An 18,855-nucleotide genomic window follows, 5' to 3' on the forward strand; every position below is an offset into this window, starting at 1 on the left:
TATTAGCCCCCTAGTGACACCAGAGAATGGGCTCAAGAAATATTTCTCTGGACACAGAGCTTTTTAAAAGAAACAGAAACAAGGAAAGTTCCAAAGCTTAAAAAAAATGCACAGGTGCAAAAAAGGAAGAAAGCAGCCTATGTAATATGGAGAAGGCAGCCACTGAAGATCAAGTTTTAAGGGAAGAAAAAGGACAACAAATGTGGTTTTTGGCAACTTGCAACCAAATACGATTGTCAGAAAATTCCACCATCAGACACCAAATGTTTTCAGAGACATGGAGGGAGCACTCATGGTAGGAGCACTCACGGAGGGAGCATTCACGGAGGGAGCACTCATGGAGGGGCACTAGGTGGTGAGGTGTTGCTGTGTCAGCATTGCTTCACGATCCTGGCACAGACGCGGAACAAGATCCCTTGTCAGGTGCCTTTTCTCAGTCATAAAGGGCAGAATGGGGCCAGGCACAGGGCATTCCTGAAAGAGGAGTTTTCTCAGGTCCTCTGCAGTTTTCAGAGAAGGGGAAGAACAATTTCCTAGAGGTGACTTTTACCCTGCCAGCTACTGACGCATGTGAATCTGAAGCCTCCACTCGTGCATCTGACACATGCCCTTTCTTTTCCTAACTCTGAGAAGACCACATAAAGATTTACAGGGGGCTCTTCAATTTCTTTAGGAAAGTTCTGATAATTGTCTGTTCCCTAAAGTCCTGGTCTAGTTACCAGCGAAGTAGAAAAAGGCAGCACAGCCTCTGCTAAAACACAGCAACAATTTTATCTGAACCAGGACGGAGATCTCTCCCTCTTTGTAAACAGAGTTGGCTATATAATATATATTTATATATTTATATATAATTTCTTTCTTAGTGGAGATCTGATCCCAGCCCGGAGTGAATGAGGCTGGGAATTGGGGTTTTGGTTTATGGGAGGAATTCTGTCCTTTGTTTTCCCAATTCTCAGTCCAAATGGTTGCACGCTGGACAACTCCGAGTGAAAAGCCACAGAGAGGGAAAGGGGTTTGGAACACACTATCTCTTTGCTCGCACAAAGTACAAGGCGTTTGTTTTGGGATAGTACTTCACATTCTGTTTCTTGTCCATGAGTCCTCCAAAGATGATGAGCTCACCCCGGCCCTGCACCACCGTGTGCAGGCTGGTCTCGGGGGGCCCAACCACGGAACTGCTATTAAACACTTTCCACTTGACCCGCCCCTTCTCCTTGGTGTCCTTGATGTCCAGCACGTACATCTGCATGGGCTTGCAGTTCATGCTCTGGTACAGGGGCTTACCGACATTGAGGGACTGCGGAGGGTGGTGGCCCAGGCGGCGGGCAATGGGAGGTAAGGAGTGCCCATCTCCTTGGGCGGGTCCCGGGCGGGGGGCGGGCACGGTCTCGCCACTGTTCAGGTTCTGGCTCCCGGGGGAGCCCGGAGAAGACCCCAGAGGAGGACTGAGTGCTGCGGAGGCTGAGGGGCCTTTGGAGGACATCGCTTTGATGGCTTCCAGGCTCCGACGCAGGGCGCCGGGGGAGACGGCGCCTGCGAGGGCAGTGGCCACGTGAGGAGGGGTATGGACGCCATTGGTCTGCTCCGGGGGGTGGCGCACATTTCCCCCAACTGTCCTACTGTCCGCGCCATCTGTGTGATTGCCACTGGAAGCAGGTTTCAGATCCCAATTCAGATCCATTGATCCTAACCTCAGGTCCTTCTGATCTGGTAGTGACCCTCGCCGGGGAGCCAAAGGAAGTCCCATTTTTAGGTCACATCCTTCAGTGGCAGAGGGAGTGCTAGGAGATACGGCCTGAACAGGGCTATCCAAGGAAGAGCCGCCTACGGCTGCTGTTCCTGGAGATAAACTGCCACCATTGAGGATGGGAGAACCATCTCCTCTGGCTGGGGAAAGGCTCCCTTCTCGAGAACTTGAGGGGGTCTGCCTTTGCGCTCTGGGCCTCAATGTCCCCCAGCGGCCGTTAACACAAGGCGCTTCATCCATACTCCTCACTGGGGACTGGGAGCGGTACTCTCGGGTCTCGGGTACCAGGGCTGGAGGAGTGGCGCTGATGGGTGATGGGCGAGAGTTCAAACTAGGGCTGAGTGGGGCTCTCCCACTGGGAGCCTGGCTGAAGACCACCACACACTGTCCCACCTGGAAGAGAAAAGGCCGGTGCTGAGTTTGGATCATTCATTCAACCACAAAACATTTTATCGTGAGCATCCGGGACATGCTAGGTATTGTGTAGATAACCGAGGGTCAAGAGATGAAAATGATACAGTTTGTCCCTGGATTAGAGGGGACTACAGACATGGGAACAATCTCATGACGTGACATGTGCTATCACTGGAGTTCCAGGATCGGGGTAGAGTGGAGGGAGGAATCAGTTTTAGTTTGGGGTGTCCCTGAGAAAGTTTATCATACATAAAGAAATGTTTAAAACTGGAACTAGAAGGGACCACGTAAGTTTTCCCATCTATTTTTCTCACACATGTGAGAAATGCCCAAGAAGCAATGGGTACTGTCTGCCTCTTTTTTAACATCAAATTCTTTTCTATTTCTGGGCAAATTTGCTTGGGAATCTGACAAGTTAATCTGGTTTCACAGTTTAGGACCGCTCCTCCTGCCACAGCCCAGTAGTTCTCTGCTTACCCGACAAGCTGGATGACACCACAGTTCTGGGGCCCCATGATCTTCATTTTCTACCTTAAGTGGCTGCCAGGCCCAGGGACCTGGGTGCATGTGCAACAGCCAAGCATCCTTGAACAGCTGTAAGAGAACGACCGACAACAGGACTCAGGTATGGTACAGGTTACGACACATACACGCAGAGCTGGAACCACAAAGTGGTGCTGTCTGGGCTCTTCAGTAAGAACAGCAAAATTTGGTTTTTCATTCACTTGTGCCTTTATTCATTCATATAGTGTCATGGCCTGGCACATGAAACTGTGCTTGTCTCCCATGAATCAATTTTAAGTGACCCTGAATTTGCCTATGGTTTGTGTGCGTGTGTGTGGCCTGGGGAGTAGGAGAGAGGGCATGTGTGTGTGTGCGTGTGTGCGTGTGTGTGTTTGTGTGTATGTGAATTGGGGGGCAGGGGAGAGGGTAGGCAGTACATATCCCTAATGTTCTGAATCTGTATTCTTTTTTTTTTTTTAAAGATTTTTTTTAATTTATTTATGCAAGCATTGGGTATAGTCAGAAGCGCAGGAGGGTGAGAGAATTCACCAGAGCCAGAGCGGGGAGCAGAGCAGGCAGAAGGACCGAAGTACACTGCTGAGGGGAGCAGCGGGAGGCAGGAGAGGCCTGCGCGCCATGTGGGACCCTCCTCCGGTGGCTGGGGAGCAGCCGGGGATCGAACTGGCGCTGCAGGGGCTGCGGGCAGCTTCGCAACCCAGTGCTCAACCGTTGCGCCACCGGGGAGGCCCTGAATCTGCATTCTTAAATCAATTCCATGTGAACGCTAGCAGTTATCCACATGCCTTTCTGCCCTGCCTGCTTTGAGAAAACGCTACCAGTAAATCTTACAGCCTAAAGAGAAAGAAGGAGTAGCAAGAACACAGATGATATTTAAGAGACGAATGTTTCGTATCGAAAGCACCACACCACCAGCACCACAGAGAAAGCAGAGCAAACAGTCAGAGAACACGAAGGCTTACCCGCCCAAGGTGGAAAAGACATTTTCTACATGACATTCACGGAACACTTACAAGGCGAGACAGGGAAACAAGCTTTGGACACTGGCAGGTATGTACGTGGGGACGCCACACCAGCTCTACTCACAGCATTGGGACCGCCACACCCTCCAAGGATTAAGATAGTTGCATCATCTATAACAATCTAGGGAGAGGAAGAAATTGAAAATAAACCTATAGATACAGGCACCTGTGCCCCTGCGTCAGTGGTATATGAAAATTGCCTGCCCAGCACCCAGATGGGAGCTTTCTAGTTACCCGAAGTTATCCATTCTCCCCAAAGCACATCAATTCCCATCCCTATGCATAAATTACTGATGATTCACTGAAAGGCTATATTCTTTGCTGATCAAAATTAACCCAACAGTGCCAACCATATGTGAGGCAGGGTTCTTTTGAGAAGTGAAACAATGAAGTAAATGCTTGGAATGAGGCACAATGTATGGCCACCATAAATTATAACCCAGTAGAAGTTGAAAAATAAATACCAGCAAAAAATAATGAAAGGTTCTCTTTGACTTATTTCTGCATGTTGGCATATTACCCGACGCCCTCCTCCCTCTCCTGTCCTAACTGAACGATGCTACAGTGTGTGCTGAATAGTTATTTTAATTCCTGAGCACCTGAGATTGGCCACCTCGAGGATGGGGACTGGGGCCCGAGATGTTCGGTTTGGACCACGCCCACTGCTCGAGGTCAAGGACCCAGACGTCGTTGCTCCTGTAAGGAAAGGACATAGGATGGAGCACCCGAGAACACGAGAGCTGATATAAGTGCAATTACATTTAGAAAGATGCCCAGCAAATTTATACTTGATATACATTTTTCTTCTCTTTTCCCTAAAGGCCATCTCAAGACCTTCAAACCTTTGTTCTTCCCACTCACCCATAAGGCCTTATTTGAGTCTTATCTGTAGTCACATACTTGTACATAAGGTAAGAATTAACTGGTGACAGCAGGCAATAGCTACAGGTCAGCGTAGCTTTCAAGAGCGAAAACCACAGAGAAAAAAATTACTCAAAAGGCAGGGGAGGGTTGGTGGCAGCGGCAGGTGGGGGGAGAGGCAGTTCTATCATTGTCTAGGAGATAAAGAGTCATTGATTCTAGCAACGAGAAGTAATTGCACCATGGCTAATGAAAGCTGCAGTTTTAACAAGGACAAGCTGGCATCTCCAATCTTCATGGGACCAGTCTCTCAAGGACAGACTCCTGGGAGGTAGTCTGTTTGATGGCCACTTCTCTTTTATTCACACTAAGGAGCAAAGGAATAAGAGCACCGGTCCCTGAATCCTTGAACCCTCTCAGCTGGCTGGTAGCTCACATAGTCTTTCTATAACCATTTTTTTTTTTTTTAAAGATTTATTTATTTATTTATACAAGCACTGGGTACAGTCAGAAGCGTGGGAGGGTGATAGAATTCACCAGAGCCAGAGCGGGGAGCAGAGCAGGCAGAAGGACCGAAGTACACTGCTGAGGGGAGCAGCGGGCAGCAGGAGGGGTCTGCGCGCCATGTGGGACCCTCCTCTGGTGGCCGGGGAGCAGCGGGGGATCGAACCGGCGCTGCAGAGGCCGCGGGCAGCTTCACAACCCAGCGCTCAGCCGCTGCGCCACCGGGGAGGCCCTTTCTATAACCATTTTAAAAGAGGAAGATGGAGTGCACCCTGCCGAAGAACAGGTGGGTTTGGGTCTGGGATGGTGCTGCCGACAGCTCATCACCCCCACTGCAGAGCACAGGGAAATGACCATGGCTGCTGCTACTGCAGCATCACAGGGATTCTTGACTCGGGCCTGGCCTGGCCAGTTGTGGCCAGGAGTGGAGAGAATGATGGAAAGAGAGAACAGACTCACAGAAGCATCAGACCTGACGATTTTCTTGCTCTTACCTACTCCTCTAACCCATCCCACCTGGAGAACGAACCATTTCCACCTGTCCTGTCATTCTACTCTCTCTTCCTTCTCTAAAGTGCCAAAGGGCATGGGCTGGGTCCTGATGGAGAGCAAGGAAAAGTGCTCTGCTTCTTAGAAGGTGGCCTTCTGTAGGGACACATGGAAATAGGAGCTCTATCAGTAATGATCCCACTGAAAACCACATAGTAAATGAAGAAACACTGCACAGTCCCGATCTTATGGAGCAAGTTTTTCAACTTAATGGACTAGGAAATCAAAAACTGGAATAATAGGATGACATAACAAATTAAATCAATTAGAACTATGTCCAGGAATACTGACCCTGACTAGGGTCTTTTGGCCTGTTATTCCCAGAAGTGTTTACCTTCAGGGTGATATGGAGCAAACCAAATATACTTACATCTGCCGGGAACCCAAGGAGCCACCAAAGACAATCATTTTATCATCTATCACACAGGAGGAGTGGCCGGCCATGGGAGGTGGGCCGTGGGTAGTCACAATGCAGTTCCACCTAACACAAAAACACAGGAGGGAGTCAAGAAGTCAGCAACATCTGCTTCTGTTCTTATATATTTAAGGTAGAAAACCTAAAGTAAGCAGGCATCTATTTAGAAATGACAAGCCTACCACCTTTATTAGAGACACTGTTAGGATAATAAATGGAGGACAGGGTAAGGTGTTTATGCCTTTCCTACAAACCTGCCAAAGTTCTCACTGTGTATGGCTTGGAGGCAGAGTGGAAAGATGAGACTGACGAGGGACTCCACCGTGGCTCCCTGGCTGCTCCAGCCTAGTTTCTTTCTCTAGTCCAGATCAGTAGCAGCTGTCAAGACCCTGTATTAAGTAGTCAGTTACAAGAAACAGGGGCTGCTGTCATTTAAAAAAGACAGGCTTGACAGACAATCAGAGCCAGTTTTAGGCATACAGCAGGGAGTAAGGCAGCATCTGGATCCAGAGCTGGAGAAGTAGTAGCCAAAGCTCAAGAGCTCCCTGTTCTTCAACTGGATCATTCATTTTTCTAGGAAGAACTCTTCCTAGAAAAATCTCCTTTTTCTCTTTGGAATAAAGGTTCTTCAGATTTTAATGGGTCCCAGGTTTTAATGGGTCTGAAATTGTAGGCAAAAATCTGTGCATAGACAAGTTCCTTCCTTCTCCCTCCCTGAGAAATTAGCCCATAGCTTTTCAACAAATTCTCAAAGAGATTACTGGACACAAAAAAAGATAAGGAATCTATTCACTAAAAATCTTTTATTCCAGGTTGAAAGGATCTTATTCTTGTGGCTTACCAGTTTTTAGAGGGTGAGTACGTGTGTATTTCGTCAAAGAATCTCTCTGGTTGGTGTAGGGGATAAGGGCTTGGCCGAGTCCAGCCACCAAACAGCACCAGCAGGTCCTTGTATACAACCAGAGTCGCTCCAGCTTTGGGGGAAGGATAGGAACCTGAGAGAAGTCAGTAACATCATGGTTAGGATTCAGGGACTCAGAACAAGCCCTTGGCAGGCTGTCTGTGGACCAACTTTCCCTGGCAGAGTCACTAAATTGGAACCAATACTACAAAGCATTAGGGGAAGGGGAAGACAAAACTGGGTTTGCAGGTCTGAGAGAAAATCACCACCAATTTACACATCTTCGATAATTACAACGAAGAAACCTGAATTAGAGGAAAGTTAACTCACTCTCTCTTGGGTTAGTTTGCTGATCTGAAATTAGGAATGGGAGTAACTATCAATCTCATAAGGCTTTTGCATTTTAAATAATGCACTGAAAGCGCCTAGTACCATGCCTGGCACAAAGCAGGTGCTCAATAAATGTTGGCTCTTCTGGCCACCCCTTTAATAAGCTTAACAGAGATCACAAAGGAAAGTATGGCAGGGATCCAGAAAAGAGTATACAGAGAAGCCAGATGCCTGGATACAACGTAAAAATAACTGCTGCTACATAGGCTAAAAAGAAAAAAAAAAAACAAGAATGTTTTCCTGAGTCAAATGTTAAAAGAGTGACGTCTAGGACCCGCACTCTAGGCCCCACTAGAACAAATGGGGGAAGACTTTTAAGGTTCAGTATGAAGGCATTTCCATGACACTGCAGGTCTTACACCAAGAGTGGCAACTAAGGTGCTCAGGCAGGACCTGGAGCTATGCTGACCAAAGTCTGAAATGACAGAAATCTGGAAAATTTTAGGGAAAACAAATGTCTCATCGGAGCATGGTCTTTTTAGAGCTTTTTGTCTTTAAAATGACAATTGGTATTTCTCCTAATCTACTACCCTTAGTTTGCTCAGGACTAAAGCACTGTCTCCATATTCAGGTGTCAATAAATACTGAAATTTTTTTTAGTTAAAGCTACAGGATCCATTTTTCAAGGGAAATCTTAAGCAGAAGGTGCTCTAATTTGGATGGACAGCTTGGCCTCCCCCTTCAGCAGGGGGTTATGGGAATGCTGTTAGAAAAGCCTGCTCAGTCTGCTTCAATGGTGTTGCATATATATACAAGGTTTTGAGGTTGAGAAGGTGGAACAGAGGACATTCTTCCTTGGAGTCTAAGTAATAACGGCATAACTTACTAAGAAAGTACCAGGCCTTAAACTATAGAGCATCTAAGAACACTATGAGGTATCTTTTGAATATTTTCCTAGTAGAACAAACATCTAACCAGGCAGGATCTGACCACAGGAATCTTCTCTAGGATGGTTTTCGTGCCAGTCAGCAGGAGCGCTGAGACACTGGCTGAAGAATTCCACGAGTTAGCTTTTGCTACCCTTCTATCCCAATGGAAGGACTAAGGGACTACTCGTGATCTGCTGTCCTTTACAGCCTGGGATTTCCGGTTAAAATCTTGCACCTTCCCAGGAGAAAGCTTTCTAGTCCTACCAGAAAACCTAACTACTATAATAGCCTAGTTAAGATGTTAGTGTTACCCAAACCCAATTTACTCTGTGAAATATCTAACAAAGCTGCGAGTTCTTGTCTCTATCTTGGAACTACAAATACTGTGGAAAAAACAGAAAAGGAAAATAAAATAGGTTAATAGGCTTCAGGAGAGCAGTAGCTTAAAAATCTTATAGATTGAAATTTGGATTTGAATTTGAGATACTGGAAATCCTGACTTTTAAAATCAAGTGTATAAAGTGAAGCAGCTAAGCAAGGGTCCACAAAACATGGAAATAAACAAATGTTGGACTATTAATGTAAATTGGATGATCTGTATAAAAAAACCTTCAGAGCGTAGGCTTTGAGTCAGCAATTCCATTTCTAGTGATTAGTCTAGTAAGACAGGTGGACACATGGAAAAAGAACAATACAGAGATGCTCATTTACAGTTTTAAGTAAATCAAGGCATAGTCATATAAAACAATACAATTAAAAATACTGTGATGTAATATTTGTATTAAAACAATGCACAGCTCCCCTTAATGAAAACTGAAAAGAGTAAGTGACAAAAGATAAAATAATAGCTCTATGATTTACTTAATCCTTAACAACAACCCTATGAAGCAGGCACTATTATCCCCATTGTAAGGACAGAGGCACTGAGTAGTTAATTCCCCTGAGTCACAAATCTGTTTAGTGGGAGAGAAGGCATTAAAATCTCAGCAAAGGGGCCTCCCTGGTAGCTCAGGGGATTGGGCACAGCACTGTGGAGCTGTCCACAGCCTCTGCAGCTCGAGTTCAATCCCCAGCCAGCCAGGGAGCTACCCACACGGTGCAGCAGACCTCTCCTGTTTCGTCCGGTGCTTCCCTTAGCAGTGTGTTTCAGTTGGTCTGCCTGTTCTGCCTCCGCTCTGTCTCTGGTGAATCCTCTCACCTGTGCCCCAGTTCTTGTATGCATAAATAATTTTAAAAAGAAATCTCAGCAAATTGAGTCCACCTAATGTATTTTCCTCTATGTGTCCACTGCACATAAAAGAAAGCCTCGAAGGTCAATTGCCATGCACCTCTCTGAATAATAAAATGACATATGATTTTTTTAAAGATTTATTTATTTATTCATACAAGATCCGAGGTATAGGCCAGATTCGCGGGAGGGTGAGAGGATTCACCAGAGTCAGAGCGGGGAACAGAACAGGCAGAATGACAAAATACACTGCTGAGGGAAGCAGCGGGCGAGACAGGAGAGGTCTGCCTTGCCATGTGGGACCCTTACCAGCCGGCCGGGATTGAACCAGTGCTACAGAAGCTGTGGACAGCCTCACAGTGTGCTGCGCTCAACTGCCTGAGCCACCAGGGGAAGCCCAAAATTACATGATTTTCATTTTCTTCTTTATTAAAAAAAAAAAAAAGCTATTGGTTAAACTTTGCAAAAAGTTACAATTGCTCATTGAGATTGGGGAAAATAAAAAGTATTTTTTAGTTGTTAAAAATGAGAAATATTAAGTCAATACAATTTTCTTTCCTTGCTCCTCCCCTAAACTCACTCCATTTGCCAAAGGCCCCCCATTAGGAGGCTATCTGTAGATCCCTTATTTGAAATTTGGATCTCTTATTTGAAATTCTAAAATCCCTGGTTTTGGAAATGCAATTTTTTCAAAGTTCATTTGGCAAAACTAACCTAATATGAAGAGGCAATGTATAGTCTTTACTCAATCCACTTACTGAGAGCAACTGCACACAGTGCTGTAGAAACATTAATATTTGATTATAGGTATGCCTCCAGACTCCTCCAGACTCCACTTATCATAAGTGCATAGGCATCGTATTTCCATTCTAAAATCTAAAAAATTCTGAATTACAAAACTTAATTAGGGCCTCCCCGGTGGCGCAGCGGTTGAGCGCTGGGTTGTGAAGCTGCCCGAAGCCTCTGCGGCACCGGTTCGATCCCAGGCTGCTCCCCAGCCACCGGAAGAGGGTCCCACATGGCGCACAGACCTCTCCTGCCGCCCGCTGCTCCCCTCAGCAGTGTACTTCGGTCCTTCCGCCTGCTCTGCTCCCCGCTCTGGCTCTGGTGAATTCTCTCACCCTCCCGCGCTTCTGACTGTACCCAGTGCATGTATAAACAAACAAATAAACAAATAAAACATGCCTCTTAAAAAAAAAAAAACTTAATTAGCACCAACGATTTGACATAAAGGATTGATTTAACACTACAGGTTCTGAAGCCAGTCTTTCTGGGATAAGGTCCCAGTCCTGTCACATAGCTGTGAAATTTGGGCCAGTTGCCAGATGTCTCTCTGCCTCAGTTTTTCTATCTATCTAGCCCATTTCTATGAAGTGGGCTAACAATAGAATCTGCCTCATGGAGTGGTTTAAAAGAGGATTAAAAGAATTAAATCATATAATCACATAATGCATTTAGAACTGTGTTTGGTATTGTTATTATAGTTAAAACAAATTATGAAGTTAATAGCAGGTCAATTACAAAACCATCTGACAGTGCTACTATCTACATGGCATACAGTTTAGGAGAACTGAACATATCTAATTACTATAAATGGTTGAGCTTATTCCCAACAGAGTAACTACTTAGCACAAGAAAGTAGAGTAAAAATAAAATTATTATAACTGATGGTAGATGAAATGACAGGGAAGGCACTCCAAGTCTCTGAAAAGTAAATCGAATACATTGAATAGAATTTAGAAACCAAAACAAAAGTTAACACAAAACTAGTATGGGTTAGCACATGAAAAAATTATTTTCAGGGAAGTGCAAATCAAAACTACGATGAGATACCATCTCATGCCTCTAAGAATGGTCCATGTCAGCGAGACCACATACAACAAGAGTTGGCCAGGGTATGGAGAAAAAGGAACCCTCGTACACTGTTGATGGGAGTGGAGACCAGCCCAGCCCCTGTGGAAAACAGTACGGAGGTTTCTCAAACATTAAAAATAACCCTGCCCTCTGATCCAGCAGCAACCCCTCTTCTGATATCCACCCAAAGAAAACAAAAACACGGGCCTCCCGGGTGGCGCAGCGGTTGAGCGCTGAGTTGCGAAGCTGCCCGCAGCCCCTGCAGCGCTGGTTCGATCCCCGGCTGCTCCCAGGCCACTGGAGGAGGGTCCCACATGGCGCGCAGACCTCTCCTGCCGCCCGCTGCTCCCCTCAGCAGTGTACTTCGGTCCTTCTGCCTGCTCTGCTCCCCGCTCTGGCTCTGGTGAATTCTCTCACCCTCCCACGCATCTGACTGTACCCAGTGCTTGTATAAATATAAATAAATAAACAAATAAATAAAAAATATTAAAAAAAAAAACCCCATGAATTTGAAGAGCTACATACATGTATTCATATGTTCACTGCAGCACTATCTACAGTAGCCAAGCTATGGAAACAGCAGTTGAGTGGGTGAAAAAGAGGCTGCACGTACACACAGTGGAATACTGCCTCAACTGTAACAAAGGAGGAAAGCTTGCCATTCGTGACAACATGGAACTGGAGGTGACTATGCTAAGTGAAATAAAGTCAGAAGGAAAAAGAAAAATACTGGATGATTTCACTCCTAAGTGACTATAAAAAACAATGTAAAGGAACAAACAAAAATAAAACACAACAAATCCTTGAAATCTGACTGCAGAAGTGAGGCTACCAGAAGGGGAGGGGAAGGTGTTGGGAGCAAAGGGGAGAGTGAGTCCAGTGGGCTATAGTGGAGGATTCTTGGGGTTTTGGTTTGAGACATGATTTAATAAAATTTGTAGAGGTTTGAACCTATACCCCTAAAACATACATAGTGAGGTAAATCAATGTTACCTCAATAAACATAGTTTTTTAAGAAAAGAAAGCATACCCATCTACCATATTAGGGATTGACTGATTCAATGGAAATCTCTTTTTTTAAACATTTATTTTTATTTATTTATGCATACAAGAACTGGGGTCTTAGACCAGTGGTGGTGCGGGGGCAGAGGGCTGAGGGTGAGAGGATTCACCAGAGACAAAGTGGGGAGCAGAACGGGTGGATCTACTGAAATACACTGCTGAGGGGAGCAGCAGAGCTAGACAGGAGAGGTCTGCTGCTCCATGTGGGTCAGCTCTCTGACAGGGGATTGAACTCATGCTGCAGTGGCTGGTGCTGAGAATTAACCCCTTGTACCACCGGGAGGTCCTCAATGGAAATCTTGTACAATAAAGGGTACTAGGACAACAGCAGATTATAGTTAAAAGGCCCAACATCAGCACAACAAAAAAGCGTCATGACTTTTCCGACAACCCAATGCACTGACATTAAATATGCTTCCCTCTTTGCCTTCACTATCACTGCTTTAGGTGATGTATCTGTAGAGATGTCTTTGATGTGCAAATCACGTAGCATTTCGCCTATATTTCCTTCTATGTATTTTATGGTTTCAGGTCTTATGTCTAGTTCTTTAATTCATTTTGAGTTGATTTTTGTGTATGGTGTGAGGTAGTGGTCAAGCTTCATTCTTTTGCATGCAGCGACCCAGTTTTCCCAGCACCATTTATTGAACAAACTTTCTTTGCTCCAATGTATATTCTTTGCTCCTTTGTCAAAGATTAGTTGACCATAAATCTGTGGGTTTATTTCTGGATTTTCTATTCGATTCCATTGGTCTGTGTGTCTGTTCTTGTTCCAATACCATGCAGTTTTGATGATTACGGCTTTGTAGTATAGTTTGAAGTCTGGGAGTGTGATGCCTCCATTCCCTTCTTTTTTTTTTTTTCAGGAGAGCTTTGGCTATTTGGGGTTTTTGGTGATTCCATATGAATTTCATCAATAATTGTTCTATTTCTTTGAAGAATGACATTGAAATATTTATTGGAATAGCATTGAATCTGTATATTGCTTTTGGTAGGATGGCCATTTTAATAATGTTTATTTTTCCAATCCATGAGCAGGGGATGTCTTTCCATTTCTTTGTGTCTTCTTCTATTTCTTTTAACAGTGTTTTATAAACAGCTGGGATTACATCAAATTAAAGAGCTTCTGCACAGCAAAAGAGACAATAACAAAAACAAAGAGAAACCCCACCGACTGGGAGAACATTTTTGCACACAACACTAATGATAAAGGACTGATCACAAAAATCTGCAAAGAGCTGATGAGACTCAACAACAACAAAGAAAATAATCCTGCCAAAAAATGGGCAGAAGAGCTAAAAAGAAACTTCTCTGAAGAGGAAATGCAAATGGCCAACAGGCATATGAAAAAATGCTCAACATCACTTGTAATCAGGGAAATGCAAATCAAAACTACCATGAGATACCATCTTACACCAGTGAGAAAGGCACATACTAAAAAAAATAGCAACAACAAATGTTGGCGAGGATGTGGAGAAAAAGGAACTCTCCTGCACTGTTGGTGGGAGTGCAAACTGGTCCAACCACTATGGAGAGCTGTGTGGAGATTTCTGGACCTACTAAACATAGAACTTCCATATGATCCAGCAATTCCACTCCTAGGTATTTACCCAAAGGACACAGAAACATCAATTCCAAAGAGCACCTGCACCCCTATGTTTATAGCAGCACTGTTTACAATAGCTAAGCTTTGGAAACAACCCAAATGCCCAAAAATAGATGATTGGATCAAGAAGATATGGTACATATACACCATGGAATATTACTCAGCATTCAAAAAAGATAAACACATGCAATTTGCAGCAACATGGATGGCGCTAGAAGGGATCATGCTCAGCGAAATAAGCCAGAAAGAAAAAGAAAAATACCGGATGGTCTCATTCATAGCAGGAATCTAGAAAACTTAAATAAGGGACCAGGAAAATGAGTAACTATAAGAAAGTGAAAATCAAAATCAACAAAAAAATATGAACCAGAGACACTCTATGGGAGGTGGAGGGCGGGGAGGGGAGGGATTGGGGTCAAAATGAGGGGGTTGCAATTGTATGGGGAATATAAAAATAAAATTTATTTAAAAGAAAAAGAAATATGCTTCCCTCAAGAAAACTTAAAAATTAACATTTTATACTAAGTAGGACATTTCTTGACCTGCCTTCAAATCAGAGATCCAGTGGGTCTCTGAACAGTCTGAATATCACTGAATGACAAAGGTGGAGGAAGAGAGAGAGCTGCTCCAACAGGGGTTCTCAGAAAGCACCCCGGGACCAAATGTGCCCTTATCAAACTTGGACGGACATGTTACTCAAGCCTATCCCCCAGAGCCAATGGTTGTTCTCATAGGTTTCATTCCCCTAATTACTCAACAAATATGATCCATGGAGCAAATTTCAAAACAAGGCACATGCCAAAAAGGCAGTTATGGGAAACTGGATAATCAGATAGGCCCTCCACACACAGAACTAACATTCCCGAAACTGCTCATTGGTTCAGATGTTTCCCAAAGTTCCTATGCAATTAGAAAATTTCATACACAAAAGACAGTGGTAGAATTACAAGACATTCTTGTTTACTTTTGCAGAGGAGAGGTAGAACAGTGAAGCAATTCCAAATTCTGGCTTGGTTTTTATGCCACTTTCCCACAATTGTGGTTTCCTTTTACAAAGAACCCAGGACTACTAGAGTAGCTGTTTGAGTCAAGATAAAAGAAGAACCTGTTTTAATAGGTAACGCCTGCATTTTATGCATGGTTAAAAATTATTTTTACACCTCTATACTATTACCCTGATTTGTTAATATTACTAGTTTATTATTAAGTTGGTATAAGTATTAAATTGTTACCATTCCCCTGGGGCGATAATTCTAAGACTTCAGCTGTGTGAGAAGTAGCCAGAGAACTTGTTGCAATATAGATAATCGGAAACAAAATCTGAGTTTCTTATCTAGTAACTACCAGGAAGGGTCTGAGAAGCAGCATTTCTAACAAATTCCCAAGTGATGCTGATATTTGGGAACTAGACTGAGAATAAGGTTATAGAGAGTTAAATAATCTTTGGTTAAGTCTGTTAGAAAGCATGCTAGTGTGAAATTAAAAGGGCATGCATTCATCCTTTTGCCTTATTTCCTAGTATTTTTTTTTTTAACATTTTATTTATTTTTGCGTAGTAGCCCTGGGGTGTAAGCCAGAGATGTGGGGGGGTAGGGGTGGGGGAAGAGGATTTACCAGAGACACAGTGGGGAGCAGAATAGGCGGATTCACTGCAATACACTGCTGAGGGGAGCAGCAGGGGATACAGGAGAGATCTGTTGCGCCGTGTGGGTAGCACCCTGGCTGGGGAAATCCCTAAATTGCTTCCTCTGTGGGAGTCAAAAAAAAATTTCCCTGGATGCTTTCAAATTATTTTATTTTATAGAAATGATGCCAAAAGGGACATTAAAGACTGAATAATGGCACTGAGACTTCAAGTCCTACTCTCCATTTCCTAGTACCGACCTCACAGATTCCCTTTCTCAGGTGGACCTGAAGAGATGAAAGACACTGGCAGCTCCGTATGCTCATTGCTCCAGCCCTCACTTAACTGGCCCTGGGGGCAGATGGACCAGATTAACCAGCAAATCTATCTCAGTTTCTTTAATGTGGGCACTTCTCTGTGGTAGTGAAATGGATTCCTGCAGCACAAACCATGGCGCAAAACCAGTTTTTTTTGTGGCAGGGTGTGCCAGCTCTGCTGGCGCCAGCAGCCCGAGCAAGTATAGCAGCTGGCGCCCGCAGCCCCCAGCAAGAACGGTCCTGCTGGGTTCAGGTGGCGGCAGTGGAGGCGGGCTGCAGTGCATCCCCTGCCCTGCCTCCCAAGAATGTGCAGCTCCACTGCAATGTAGGGGCAAGGTCACCCCATGCTAGAGTAAGCTCTGGTAGCAGAGGTAAACCCCAAGCCCTGCAGCACCTGGTTCAGGGATGAGGGGAGCATTGGGCCCTGCTGGGCCAGCTCTGTGTGGCTTGCTGCAGCCACAGGCAGAGAGGCCCCTGGAGTGCTGGGCCAGGGGAACCCACCCATGTCCCAGCACTGCTACAGGCCTCCCACCTTTGCATAGTTATGAAACCGGAACCCTTTCCCTGCCATTCTGGGGCGTGGCAAGAGTAGACACAGAAACTGCAAGAGGAGATACAGGTTGCAGGCACCAGACTTTTCCCTTTTGGCACCTGGATTGTAAATGGGCCAATCAGGGTTGAGCTCACTGGACCAATCAGGTTCAAGCTCAGTTTCATTCATGGTGGTGAGTTAATTGTTTGGATTAAAAAATGGAAGCCAGCTAACTGGTGCTAACCTGCACCAGGCACTTAGGATGGAAAATGGTCCAATCAGGCTTGTAGGGTGGGAGAACCCTAAGAGGGGATATAAGGCAGAGCAAGAGCCAGCTTGATTCATTCTGCTCCTGGCCTTTGAAGACAATAGGATTTAGCAGACAGCCTCCAAAGAAGAAGCATCGAGTGGATGACCTCTGTGGGATTCAGCAGATCTGCAGACTACAAACCTCCAGACCTTCACAGAGACCTAGACGATGCATCTGCCTCCGGCCCTGCCTTTTTTTTTTTTTTAAACTTCTTTTTCTTTTTTTTTTTTTTAAGATTTATTTATTTATTTATACATGCACTGGGTACAGTCAGAAGTGCGGGAGGATGAGAGAACCCACCAGAGCCAGAGCCAGGAGCAGAGCAGGCAGAAGGACTGAAGTACACTGCTGAGGGGAGCAGCGGGCGGCAGGAGAGGTCTTCACGCCATGTGGGACCCTCCTCCGGTGGCCGGGGGCCCGGCCCTGCCTTTATTAATGAGCACCATTGGCCTTTGCAGCCCTGGTGTCTCAACAAGAGCTTATGCCAGTAGTGCACAAAAAGCTGTCTGTATAAGCCAACAACTCAGAGAGCTGTAACACTGGTGTCTCTGTCACTGCCTCCTGGTGACTAGCACTGTGTCCGGCCACCTTTGAAAGCTGTCCATCACTTCTGATTGTCCGGCACTGCTTTCCAGTGCTGTTGCCTATTACTGTCCATTCCAGTGTCCTGGTGCTGTCCAGCTTGGCGCTCAGACAGTTGCAATGATATCACCTCACGGCCCCACCTGTGAGCAACTCCAGCTGCCAACATGAGCTGGACCCTGATGCACTGCTGACCAGGGTGCCAGCAGCTCCAAGACCTCGTTGACATTACAGCACCATCTTATACGAGCCGCCTTTGGTTGAGTCTACTAGACACTGTGGACACTATCTAGGGTGAGAGAGTCAACAACTGTGGCCTTAGAAATTCTTTGTCTCCTCAATCTCTTCTTTGTTAAATAAACTCCCCTGTTTTTTCCTGAACCTGAGTGGTCTTGCAAATGTTAGTGTACAGGCGAGATCCCACAGACAGTGACCTGTCTCCCACGTTGGCACTGTCTTTGGCATTGTTTTAAACTGTTTTAGTAGCAAGGAGCTCTCAGTTGGTATGCATGTGGGGTGTAAGAGATGAATTTTGCTGACAGAACCCAAGCTGGGTCTTGGGAAGGTGACCAAGCCTTCAGCTTGAGAGCGCTGTCACTACGGTAGTATGTGAAGTGACCAACCTTGATAGTAAGACTTCAGAGGTCAGAAGAAGAAGAATATGGAGAGACATTTTCCAGGACACCACATTAACATCTGAATCACAAAACCTTGAGGGCACAAGAGAACAGGCTGGCACTTCTAACTGAGAAGGCAAGAAAAACTAGTGGAAGTAAAATTTAAGTGTTTACATATTTGCGCGGAGGAAAAAGAAAAACATGTTTTATAATTTGAGGAATGGGGAGACAAAAAGAAAATTGAAAATAACTCATGAGTATCAAATCTGTCTTTGACTGTATACCTAGAAGCCTAATAAATATTCAGCGTGGCTTCCAAAGTATGTGGCCAAGGATCACAGGACCCAGTTTCTCTTTTAATGACGAGAATATTTCCACCTTAACATCAGTAAGGCCAATGATTACAGTAAGTCCTTGTACTTAGATGCCCCTAGAAAATATAAAATTAGGTTTATTTTAAAGAAAGAATGTAGAAGGCATATAAAGTTTACTCCTTGGCCAAAACACGGTAGAACCCCTAAACTGCTTTCCAAGACCTGGTTCTAGCTCAATCTAAAAATAAGGATAAGACATAGTACTGGATGCAAAAGAACTAAATTTTTCTGCACAGGCATGGCCTTCCTCGGGCCTTCTGCCAGCACATAGCTTCCTATACTGGACTAATAGCCCTCCTAGGGGAGGGGGAGGCGAGTGGGGAGGGGCCATCCTGCATCCCTCAATCCAGCATTTAGCACACTGTGGAAAGTGCCCACTGAGAGCTTCCCGATAAGATTATGCTATTCTAGAGGACAAGAAATATTGATTATGAAAATGACTGCTGAACTGAAAGCGAAATGGTTATAGGACTGTCAAGAGTTGGGATGAGAACTGGCTCTAGTTAATCATAACCTACCCACGAGGCATCAGCGGGCCTGTCTGCAGGGTAAGGC

General features: G+C 45.0%; 1 protein-coding gene across 2 annotated transcripts in view; it reads right to left on the reverse strand.

The window, feature by feature from the left end:
• Nucleotides 1-403: 403 nt before the first annotated feature.
• FBXO42 (F-box protein 42) overlaps nucleotides 404-18,855 on the reverse strand; it is a 71,192-nt gene continuing 52,740 nt past the window's right edge. For both annotated transcript variants that reach the window (XM_037500334.2, XM_037500333.1), the window contains exons 5-10: nucleotides 6,876-7,029; nucleotides 5,990-6,100; nucleotides 4,305-4,401; nucleotides 3,770-3,826; nucleotides 2,639-2,755; nucleotides 404-2,140 (exon numbers count right to left, since the gene is read on the reverse strand). In XM_037500334.2, coding sequence (XP_037356231.1) covers nucleotides 1,025-2,140; nucleotides 2,639-2,755; nucleotides 3,770-3,826; nucleotides 4,305-4,401; nucleotides 5,990-6,100; nucleotides 6,876-7,029 — 1,652 coding nt within the window. In that variant the 3' untranslated portion in view covers nucleotides 404-1,024. The remainder of the gene's footprint in view (nucleotides 2,141-2,638; nucleotides 2,756-3,769; nucleotides 3,827-4,304; nucleotides 4,402-5,989; nucleotides 6,101-6,875; nucleotides 7,030-18,855) is intronic.

This window comes from Talpa occidentalis, unplaced genomic scaffold, assembly GCF_014898055.3.
Source record: "Talpa occidentalis isolate TD23 unplaced genomic scaffold, MPIMG_talOcc4v2.1 talOcc4.9, whole genome shotgun sequence".
NCBI lineage: Eukaryota > Metazoa > Chordata > Mammalia > Eulipotyphla > Talpidae > Talpa > Talpa occidentalis.